Consider the following 12,656-nt stretch of genomic DNA (forward strand, 5'->3'; position numbering starts at 1 on the left):
TTCTTCTGAACATGGAACTTCTCAGAAACACAGAATTTGTTAAGATTTGCTTTTCATCGTATCTTATCCTTGAATATGGGTAAATTGAGTCAAGGGTAGGGGATGTAATGGGCCCAAGATAGATGCTGCATCTTCCACTTCCCGGAACACAACGTTAAATCAACCCCTCGTAAAGAATAATTGAACGACTTTGGGGGTGAAACTATAACCTGACGAGATCTAAATTTCGTTCAATATTGATGAGAGTAGATTCGCTTTTTTGGACTCATGGATAAAAATCATCCCCTTTCAATGTTCTTGGTCGAGCCACGAGACAGGTGATTTCGAGGTTAAGCAACACGTGTTGAACGTGACTATATTCTGGCAAACTAGTCCTTCAATTTTTGGTTAATTCAGTTTTTAATTAATAATGTATGTAATCGCAAGTAGGAAGTAAATAATTAAGGAATTTTTCAATTTTTCAAAGTCCTCCTTCGAATCACGAAATATGATAATTTTGATAAGTATGCGAAAAACTTGATGAGAATCCAATGATACAAATACCCAAAATAGGACAAAATGCAACGTTTCATTTTCTAAAGCACAACATTGCACGAATCCTCAATATGAAATCGGGCAATTCGAGGAATGAAACTATGACTTGACGATTGGTAAATTTCATTGAATATCGATGTCGATTAATTCGTTGAGGCTGGTCAAAAATCATCCCCTTCGGAAGTCTCTGTCCGAGCCACGAGACGACATGTGATTTTGAGGTTAAGTTCGGTCCGCAACACGTGCCGTCGCGTCTCTGCGAGGGCGAAGAAACCCTCCGGTCGGTCCACCCCCGTGCCTAACGAGGGCACTTCAAAGCGAACTGGAGCGATATTAAAATTAGAGATCCGTCATCGAAGCCGGTTCTCGTGCACCCTTCGTCGGCCGCGGGGACACGCTCGGACGATGGTAATATTTCGACGGGAGTGAGACGAAGACGAAGGGGGGAGGGAAACGGAAAGAAGAAAAGCAGAGACAGAACGATCAGGGAAGGAGGAGGGGGGTGAGTCGGTGAGGGACGTTCGCTCGGCCAAAAGGGTGTTACGATAAGGGGTTGAGCCTCAGCGGAGGAGGCCGGTAGATCAATGAAAAGGGTTGCTCGGTCCGGGGGTGGATTGATCGCCGATAGGGAAATTTCGTTAGTTTCCTCCAGTCATAAAAGGCGGCAAAGGTGGTAGTGGTGGTGGTGTTGGTACTTCAGCCACCACCGCGGAGAAGCCTAACTAACGTTCGAGCCACCCTTCAAAATTCACCCTCGCTAGGAGTGAGACGAGGGTGTTCGCCGGGGAGCGAGGTGGACCTAAAGGAGGAACGGGTTGCAGGGTCTGTATACCTCCGAGGAGCCAGCGCGAGGCATGGGAAGCACACGTCAGAGTATTAACGAAATTTTAACCAATCAATGAGAAGTTCATTAGCCCGTACCGCGAGCATTCCTTCCCCGTTCCAGTAGCCCGGGACTAGCCCGTGTATTGCCGGAGATCGCGTGGCGGTGATGAAATTCAACAACGCGTTCGAATCACCCTTTGCCCGTCGCTATTCGGAACGAGAACATGAAATCGCCGTTTAGAACCTCCATTTTCGGGTTTGTTTTCCGCTTACAAAAGAATATTCTTTTTTCGAGGTTTATTTTGCCGGACAGTCATGGTATTCAAAGAGTAACTGATCAGGGAGAGAGCCGTGTCAGGAGGGTTGTTTTTTTGCAGCGTCATTTGTCTCCAATATCTCGAGCCACCCTCGACGCAAACATAGAACCAGGGACCGAACCGCGGGGTAGAAAAGAGCGTTTCGCGACGACTGGTATCCGAAAGGAAATCGTTGGGAGGGCTTAGCCTCGCTAATATGAAAGGAGTATCGCTCGTCTTCCAATATATCTAATAAAATATTTTTTTAATACACTTCCCAACCAGTTACGCACAATGCTTTTCGACCTTGTTTCTTGTAAAAGTCGCTTTTCTCAGATGCCATTTTTTTTAGTGAAATTAAAAATACAAAATAAAATGAACGAAGAAAAATAGTAAGGAACATTTATATGAAACTAAAATAGTTTTTTATTTAAAGGGATGCAACATAAAAATCGAACTCATTAATATTCTCGAAATTGTTTCAAAGAATTTATAGATTTCCAAGTGGGATAAATATGTAAAAATTTACATCCAAAATACGGATGAAACGAACACAGTTTTTATAAATTCCAGAACCGTCCGATGCAGTACCGATACGTGGTAATTTAACCCATTGAGTACCAGTGTCCTATTTAAAGGCATTCAGAAAAATAATTTTCACTGGGATTAATATTTATTTGAACATCGCGTGATTTTTAAAGTACGAAATTGAAACCCTGAGATATTATAAGTTAAACAGAAATTATGTTTAGCAATAGTTTACTTGATTTCTCTAATCTGAAATATTTACACATCTTTCGCTAACACAATTTTCATAATATTGCTGTATTTTGTTTAACATTCTATGTTATACAAAACTCTCGATACTATTAGATCACAGTATTCTATTTATTTGTGCCTGCTGATGTCGATTTGCCAAATTTTGTAATATATTTATTGTAAGTATTAGAATACTTAGGCCCGTTCTATACAACACAAACTTTGTGTCACACGATTTCGAAATAAGAAAAGAAATAGAGATCTAAGATAAAGAAATTTGAAAATTCATCACTATTCACCAGTTTGAATAATAAGAATTTCTTTTTTCGCATTGTTTTGATTTAAATTTATTATTCGATTTATAATATATTGACCTTTTGCGGACGGATATTTTGAAGCACGAACGTTAACAAAACGTGTATTTACCTAATGCATCAATTTTATTTTAATTTTATGAATTGTTTTATATGTATTAACGAAATTAATTTTTGTTTACGGAGACAAGTTTTTAAAAAAATTACCGTTCATTCGAAACGATAGAAATATATTGCTGGTACATACAAACAATTCGCGAAGGGTTAACAAATAAATCTTCTATAGAAACAAATACAAATTTTACATTAATTCATAAACAAACTTCTACGTACGTTTCATTCGTAATGAAATTCATGGATTCTTTAAACCAATATTCGGACGAGCAAAGTCGTGTCTAAAAGCTTGTTTAACACGTTATGAGATCAAAACTGTGATTTTAGACAATAGTAAACTATACAAATTAAAATTTGTCTTAGTAATTACTTTTAAAAACACATTTAAATTCATGAGTTCTATTCAAATTTATTTTCTTCAACATTACAGCTTCAGATTTAATTGTTTTAGATTCAAAGTAAAAAGTCTTGTCACCCATATATGAATCACGTGGCAGTCAGTGTTAATAATAAACGAATGAAGCCCGACGCTTCTTAAGGATTTTTGCATGTTTCTAGTACGAATCGCGAAGGCGAGAGAGTCGTGAACCGACGGAAGTGGGAAAATTGAAATCTTGGTAAGATTTCGCGTGGCTGTCCGTCGCGGGTCTGACTCCTAAAAAATAGTAACGCCACCGACCGCAAGTCGCATGGAACCTTATCCCTCCATCCCGTCACGGATCAACAGTTAGCAAATTGTCCCCCGCGTCCGCTGGTTTTTTGCCCGTCCGTCATTTGTCTCTGATATCACTCCACCCCGCTCCACCCACCCAGCCACCCCCACGTCCCCGTCTCCGTCCCCGTCCCCGGTCGAGGGACGCGCTACAATATATCGAATAAGCCGCAGCGACAAAAAGAGCGGGCGACGCCGCGAAGGAAGGGTTGCGACGCCGCCGGAGTTGGCCCGTAGGAAGAACAAAGAGCACGCAGCCCGAGAGGGTGGAACGGGGGTGGGAGGCGATATAGGCGGAAAGGGTAGCCGACCGCGTAAGGGAGGCGCAGACGGAGCGAGCTGGCGGACGAAAGAGAATGTGTGCGAGCGAGAGAGAGAGAGGGTGGCATTTAAAACCGAGACGCGCGGAGAAAAAGAGATTTGCATTGCCCGCTACGGGGGTGGCTCGGGGTGCGGTTTTCTGTTGCGGAAGACCGAGGGGGTGAGTAACGACACGTATCATACGCGGAACCATATAACGTCGGCGGACACGTACGTTCGATATCGCGCTGGTTTTTACGGGGAACTTCCACCCTTCGGATCCACCAATTAGACCACGCGAAGGAAACCCCGTGGTGGTTCTCGGGATCTCCTCGGTTCGGCCATGGAATGCACGTCACTGTATTTTACGCGAGATATGGCGTTTGGTATCTTGAATATATTTTTAGAGGGGAGAAATCGAAGTTCCCTTTTTCACCCAAACCCGAGAGTATCTTCCTAAGATATTAAGGGAGTATTCCCATTTGGGGGCGTCAAAATTATTATATATAGAATTACAGAGAATTTTGGAATTTGTCTCGTGTGTTTAGTCACTTTTCAAGGTAAAACGGTACAACTTTTATATAATAATCTTTATGTAATAATGAAAGTTCTCTTCTTCGCCCAATCTTATCCTACCCGAAAGTATCTTTCTAAGATATTAAGGGAGTATTCCCATTTGGAGGCGTCGAAATTATTATATGTATAATTATAGAGAATTTTGGAATTTGCCTCGTGTGTTTAGTCACTTTTCAAGGTAAAACGGTACAATTTTTATATAATAATCGGAGTTCTCTTTGTTACCCAACCTCGTCCTACCCGAAAGTATCTTCCTAAGATATTAAGGGAGTATTCCCATTTGGAGGCATCGAAATTATTATATGTATAATTATAGAGAATTTTGGAATTTGCCTTGTGTGTTTAGTCACTTTTCAAAGTAACACGGTGCAACTTTTATAATAATCTTTATGTAATAATAGAAGTTCTCTTTGTTACCCAATCTCATCCTACCCGAAAGTATCTTCCTAAGATATTAAAGGAGTATTCCCATTTGGGGGCGTTGAAATTATTATATGTATAATTATAGAGAATTTTGGAATTTGCCTTGTGTGTTTAGTCACTTTTCAAAGTAACACGGTGCAACTTTTATAATAATCTTTATGTAATAATGGAAGTTCTCTTTGTTACCCAATCTCATCCTACCCGAAAGTATCTTCCTAAGATATTAAAGGAGTATTCCCATTTGGGGGCGTTGAAATTATTATATGTATAATTATAGAGAATTTTGGAATTTGCCTCGTGTGTTTAGTCACTTTTCAAGGTAAAACGGTACAATTTTTATATAATAATCGGAGTTCTCTTTGTTACTCAACCTCGTCCTACTCGAAAATATCTTCCTAAGATATTAAGGTAGTATTCCCATTCTGGGGCGTCGAAATTATTACATGTATAATTATAGAGAATTTTGGAATTTGTCTCATGTGTTTAGTCACTTTTCAAAGTAACACGGTACAACTTTTATGTAATAATCTTTATTATTACTAAAATTATTGCACGTTTCCTGCAGTTTTTTTTCTTTTGAATGGCTGCTGTGATATCTCAAAAATGGATCAATGAATACTCTTCAAATTTATATAATAAGTAGATAGTAAATTACATAGTAAGTAGATGTGTAAATTATGTTAATATTCTTTTACTTAATATTCTTCATCGAGTCGATGAAAATTCAGATTATAGATTTTTCTGATTAATGTGGAGGACTCACCCCTTGTAGCACGCCTCTTGTATCCGTCGCTGCACGTACAGTAACACGCATCGTCGTACTCCAATCAGTCTGATTAACCAAAAAACTAAATGGAATTAACACATATTTACAAATTTGAAAAAAATAAATCTAATCTAATATTTTATCAAACAATTCTAAATACGTGGTCTTGTGGCTATAGTGGAAACGAGTGGAGTTTAGAGAATCGTTCGGAATTGGGGTTTCAAGTCGTGCTACACGCTAAAACAAATAATCAAACAAGAGATTCTGAAGCATCGACAAAATATTATGTGTTCCGTTTAATCCGAGGTGTTGAATGACATTTGTCGACATTTCGTCCCGGGTACTCGCAACTTTCTCATTAGCCAACGCGACAATGCGAAACGCACAATGAACGTTTGCGATCGCCAGCCTTCTACGAATAAACGTCACTGGGGGTTTCCTACTTCGAACACTTCTGTCAATAAGCAGTGGCAGGGATTTCAGCGATCTCGAAACATGCAATCAAAATTCGATGCCGGGGATTCGTTAATGAAAAGTGGTCTTCAGATGACGTTTCATTGCCGGCACTTCGGGTTCGTATTATCGGTCGTTCAACTTCTAGAAATCGAATCTGAGAAGTTTCACTACGTACAACAGAATTTTATACACATCAATTCTGTGGATTGTAGGGAACGATATTACGTCGTCGATGATATTTCTACTCGAATAACCAAGTGCGTTACTAGTCGCATTCTAGTTCAAAATTATTATTCGATACCTGTGTATTTGTGATCTCCCTGTAACTTTTACTATTCTTGACGAATCCAGATAAATCTTTGTGTTCTTTTGCAAATTAAATTCACATTTTTGCGAATCAAGTTTCTCAAGAAATTTGTTTTTTTAAGACATTGTAATAAAAATAAAATTCGATGTAAAATTATTATTCCGAAATAAAAATTTTATTGCATTTTATGATTAACTTTAATACTGTTATATAAACACAAATCAATCTAATTTTGTCTTAAATATACCTATTATATTACAAACACTGAGTCTAGAAATACCTTAGAAAAGATATATTTTTGAATTTTCCATAAATTAAATTCTATGTAAGAAATGGTCTAGATCAGATGGAATCAACAAATGAAAGATTTTGGCAAACACCAGGAATACTTTTGGGTACAAAAACCTATGGTTAACACTCTCGACGACAAAACGTCTAAGTTAGCAACGAAATATTTTTCAGTTTTGACACTACGTTCCCCAGAAAATTCTGTACATAAAATCTTTGTAGTTTCTCAGATGAAATTTAGTTCCAACAAAAAGTATAAACTACTTAACTTGTGTAAATCTCGATTTGCCAGGAAATACAAGGAAACTATTAAAAAAACAATAAAATTTTTAATCAAAATGTAGCTTAAAAAGAAATTCCGTGAATACAGATTTTAATACAAATGAGTAAAAGTAAAAAAAAATACATAAAAAGAATTAACAGATTAATTATTTTAAACCTGAGTTTTATACGAGAATATAGTGGCTTCATTGTAACGATTAATAATGTACTGTTGGATCCAAGCAATAATAACTCGTAAATTTCTTTCTATTTCTATCTTCGATGATTGTGGGACGGAGTTAGCCACGAAGAATTAATATTGGCCTTGTTCCATCGCTTCTTGTCTGATTTGCATTACCGAACCGATGCATTTACGAACACGAACGTCACTTGACAGAAGCTATAATATATTAACCTGACATATTTGTCCGAGAGAAAGATGACCGTCGCTAATCGAACATTCTTTGCGCAGCGATTAATTTTCATCGAACCGAAGTGACTTCAATGACAGGACCAGAGAGAATTTGATGATTCGGTTAACCCTTCACGATGACAGATAGATATTTCGTGTCACGACTTAATGATTAGTTGCTCTATTCTTTGAATATAAACAAAATTATACACAGTTAAATGTAATCAATTTCCACAGTGTGAAAAAGTCGTAAATAGTTGGAACCATGTTTGAAAAAATAAATAATATTTCCAACGAAACAAATAGTTTCTGTTTTCAGTAATAACAGTGTTATAATAAAGTTTTTATTTCTTTTACAATCGAATGTATGATAGTATTCGAGACATTCAAATAATTTTTATTTAATAATATTTAAAACTGAGTGCAATTTTGATTTTTAATTTGTAACAATTTTAATTTTTTAAATATTTAACCGACATCTAATGCCTAATCGAGGTCTAAAATTTGACGTTTATTTTGAATTTTTTGTTTCGTGCTCAAAACCACCTTCAGAATATGAAAAAGTTATTTTTGCAATCTGTAGATGGAAAAACAAAAAGTGTAAGGATAGAAACATACTTAGGTTACAATGTTCAATTACTAAACAAAATGAATATATGCACAACGCAATTAAATATAAATTATGAAATAAAAAACTTACATCGTTGTTACGTCATAGCCTGGTATGGAAAACTTTTGTATTAATATATAGATTAATAGCATTGTGAAAAATAAAGAATACGAGGCCTGTTCAAAAAATAACCGAACTTTTTTAGTTGTGTGTTTGTATATCGTCATAGCAACGAACAGTTGACTGACTTTTATACAAATTGTTTACATCTTGCTTAGTTTCTGAGTTATTGCTATTTGAGTGCAACGTGCTTCACTGTTCGTGGCGATTTTCGCAATGTCCGAGTTACGAGAGCAACGATGCAACGTGAAATTTTGCGTAAAACTGGGGAAAACATTCATGGAATCATTTAAACTTTTGAAGCAAGCTTACGTAAGTAATGCTTTTTCTCGTAAACAGTGTTACGAATGGTTTACCAGATTTAAAAATGGTCGTCAATCAATTGAAGATGATCCTCGATCAGGAAGGCCTTCGACTTCAACTGATGACATTCACATTCAGAAAATCAAAGATCTTGTGTGTATTAACCATCGTCTGACTATCAGAGAACTTGCAGAAGAGGTCATGTCATGAGATTTTGACCGAAAAATTAAACATGCATCGAGTTACAGCAAAGTTTGTTCCTCGTTTGATGACCGAAGTGCGGAGGAACATCGAGTGACGTTTGCCAGGAACTCCTTAAAAAAGCCGACGATGATGAAACATTCATTCAAAGGATCATCACGAGGGACGAGAGTTGGGTTTATGGATACGACATTGAGACGAAAGTCCAGTCATCATAGTGGGTTAACAAAGGATCTCCATGCCTAAAAGAAGCACAAGTTCGATCCTCTGTCAAGGTGATGCTCACCGTTTTTTTCGATTTCAACGGAGTTGTGCATTTTGAATTTTTGCCTCAAGGTCAAACGATCAACGCTCAATATTATGAAGGCATTTTAAAAAGGTTGCGCGAAAAAATTTGCCAAAAGAGACCACAGTTGTGGCGAGACAACTCATGGTTCCTTCACCATAACAATGCGCTTGCCCACTCAGCCTTGTTAATTCGCCAATTTTGTGCCAAAAATCAGATGACTGTCCTCCCCCAACCTTCCTATTCCCCAGATCTTGCTCCCTGCGACTTTTTCTTGTTCCCAAAATTAAAATCAGTGCTGAAAGGACACCGTTTTGACTCAGTTGAGGACATTAAGAAAAATTCGTCACAGGCATTGAAGGATGTTCCAAAAGAAACTTTCCAGGAATGCACCGTAAAATGGAAACATCGCTGGAACAAGTGTGTGAATAGAGGAGGAGAGTACTTTGAAAGAGACAAAGAGCGATAAGTTGTGCATTAAATAAAAAAAAATTTTTAAATATAGTTCAGTTAATTTTTGAACAGACCTCGTACATGTAATGGTTTTAGATAAACGGATATCAGGTTTGTATGCCGACATATTTGTAAAGTCTATCGACGTAAACCTCGGATTTTCGATATTTCCTACCGAAAACGTTTTTATCGGTGCAACTTCCGCGCTATCTTATGCGTTGTGATTAACCCCTTGATATATGATTTAATTACAAGCAATTTTTCAAACTTGTACTGTTTAGTTTTTCCCATAAATGCTCGTAAAATAGAACAGGTTTGTTGTACGAATAACCTGCGAATTTTAATATATTAGACTTCGCGACAAGTGTAGTCTAGGTGTTAATTTATAGAGCTGAAACTAACTTTCCAAACTTAGAAAAAGGAGGGAATCTCAGTGTCTTATGGATAGTTCGTGTGTATTTTTTAAAGAACGAAAAAAGAGTGCATGACTTAAATTATAAGGACAGAAAAAGACGTAAAAACTTATTTATAACAAAATCAAAATTAGAATCAATTACGAATACCGGAATGAACGACATCGTGGGTTTTATCAGTCAGATAAGTACATAATTCTTGGTTTCATGCAATCAAATAACGGATAGGAGTAATTAAATTTTACTAACTAACGATGTGTAAATCATTTTAAATGTATTTTATTAACGTTCTTCGGCAACCAGTGTCTAGGAATTATTTAATATATTGTAATTTGATGCTATTGAATTATTGATACGATTATTACTCCGAGGATCAACATTTTTATACTAAAAAATCGACTACTGTCGCTCGAAAGAAAAATTACATAGCATGATTCATGTTTGGGCGAATAATTGGTCACGAAATCGGAGAATAAGGATAGAGTCTCGAAGGAACGAAGAATCATAGATCAAGGAACGAATGATAAAAAGCAAAAATAAATTCCGAGGAGAGGGATATCTAACTGAAAAACAACAATCCTCTTAATAACGAAGAACAACGACAGAAATAAAAGGGGGAGTAATATCAAACGCGAGCAAAAGAGAATCACCATAAGAGCGAGCGCAAAGATAAACGAGAGAAAGACAAAGGGAGGGAGGGACTACCGCTGTACAGAAATGGTTTCGGCAAAGAGTGCCCTCGCTGGTGCTCGCTCGTAATAAGCATAAATCCTCGGAGGCTTATCTAGCGGCGCCCAGAAGAACGCTAAAATAAAATATCATACATTCTGCCTTCTACCCTTCGCGCCAGGCTATGTTACGACTACTGCCCCCTCCGTCTCTTATCCGTTCGTTTTGCGTCTCCACCCAACCTTCACTTCGCCTTTCATAATCGCGAATATCTACGCAACAGAATTTCCCTTCGTAAACATCTTCTGCCAATTTCAAATCCTTCAAAGGATACACAGAATATTTAACGATTCGGGGAAACAACAACAACCAGTGATACGACTGACACGCGTTTACAATGCATGAAATTTCTATAAGGACACCATGATTTACTGCCAAAGTATATGTTACTAACATATGAAAACCTTACGAATAGTTTAGTATCGTCGATTCGATCAATTCTCGATTTAGAAACAGAAATATTAGGTAAGAACGAATTGCGTACAAGCACAGTGTGTTTTCTTCATATACAAGAAACATTATCCGTAACTCAGAAGCAGTGAATATTGAAATTAACGTACAAAATTTTATAATAATCACACTGTGATATGGGAAATAATTTAAATTCTGACAGAATACCGCGAGAAGAAGTCTTGAGTTTCGAGGAGGAAGTATAAGTGGCCCTGATGAATTTAAACACTATTGACATAATTTACTTAAAGTTGAAACCATAGACGCGAGTAAGAATATCGTCGATAGAAGTTTAATGGTGCTGGCAGGATTTAGGTAAAATTTTCACGAGAATGAAAGCAGATAATTGTATCAATTTTTTTGAAGACATTTTGATTTTTTTTATCGAAGAAAATCATGAACAACTTTATTTTTCAGCAATATACAGGGTGTTCGGCCACCTCTGGAAAAAATTTTAATGAAAGATTCTAGAAGTCAAAATAAAACGAAAATCAAGGTTACCAATTTGTTGATGGAGGCTTCGTTAAAAAGTTATTAACGTTTAAAGTTCCACCCGCATTGAATTTTTTTCTCGAAAATGCGTAGGATTTCGAGGGTATGTCTATTCATAAAAAATGATTCGAATTGACCACCGCAACCGAAAATAATTTTTCCAAAACGATATCAAATTTTTTGTTTTCGTCGAAAAATTTCACACCTTCTCGAATTTTTTTCTCATAAGTGAGTAGGATTTCGGGGGTATGTATACTCACCAAAAATAATTGGAATTGACCATCGCAACCGAAAATAATTTTTTCAGAACGATTTGAAACTTTTTAATAATTTTTTAATGAAGACTCAGTCAAAAAATTGATATTCTTAATTTTCGTCTTATTTTGGCCTCTAGAATCTCCCATTAAAATTTCTCTCGGGGGTGGCCGAACACCCTGTATAACGCTAAGAAGACTTAAGAATGGTTTACAAGAAAAAGTGGCCCCCGCGTTCCTCGATATAAATCAAATAGAAAATCTGTGGAGAATTTTATCGTATGCAATACACAAATGTAAATGGCAATAAGTAAGATACATTGTTAAATTAATAATATAAAAAATAAACCATTGGAAGTAATTAAACTGTGATAGTACCAATTACTAAAATTACAAATTTAATTTCTTAAGACAGATTTAAAAGACTGTTCTTATATAAACGAGGGTGATGAAAAAAAATGTTATAATTCTCTAGTTTCTAAAAAGTATGAAATGCACAATTTATTCGATAAGCGGCGGGAAAATTGTTAAAAACCCTTCTTTGCAAGGTGATTTATCAGTAAAATAATTATTTTAAATAACAGAAGGTAAATTCTTTGTACTTTAGTGTCAAACATGGAGCAATGTTTAAATGTTTCACTAAAAGGTAATATTGCTTGATTATGAAACATTTAAAAATATCAATACTTTGAGAAAGACAATGATCGAGACTATCAGCTTGGAAATTAATTGTAAGGGTCGATTATCTTATAGTAATCTTAGTAGTGCACTAAATTTTTAAATAATTATTTTGACAATGTCAAAGTCCAAAATCGATTTCCTTTTACCACCCTCCTTTTGTCACTTTTCTGTGCATTAAATTGTAATATATTCCATTAATTATTTCTTAGCATTTCTCTAACACGTTCACTGTCTGATCAAAACCGTATAATATTCTGCAAGACTAAAATTTTTATTTTGGACCATTGTAAACTACATTACCTAAACTTTGTTTCAGTATTT

General features: G+C 36.3%; 2 protein-coding genes across 6 annotated transcripts in view; both read left to right on the top strand.

The window, feature by feature from the left end:
- Cut (homeobox protein, cut) overlaps nt 1-12,656 on the top strand; it is a 255,987-nt gene that overhangs the window by 184,445 nt on the left and 58,886 nt on the right. The window lies entirely within an intron of this gene.
- Nucleotides 8,290-9,332, top strand: LOC143347080 (protein GVQW3-like). The gene is given in 3 exon segments (XM_076775971.1): nt 8,290-8,573; nt 8,575-8,653; nt 9,081-9,332. Coding segments are annotated over 3 exon segments (615 nt in total).

This window comes from Colletes latitarsis, chromosome 2 (assembly GCF_051014445.1).
Source record: "Colletes latitarsis isolate SP2378_abdomen chromosome 2, iyColLati1, whole genome shotgun sequence".
Taxonomy (NCBI): domain Eukaryota; kingdom Metazoa; phylum Arthropoda; class Insecta; order Hymenoptera; family Colletidae; genus Colletes; species Colletes latitarsis.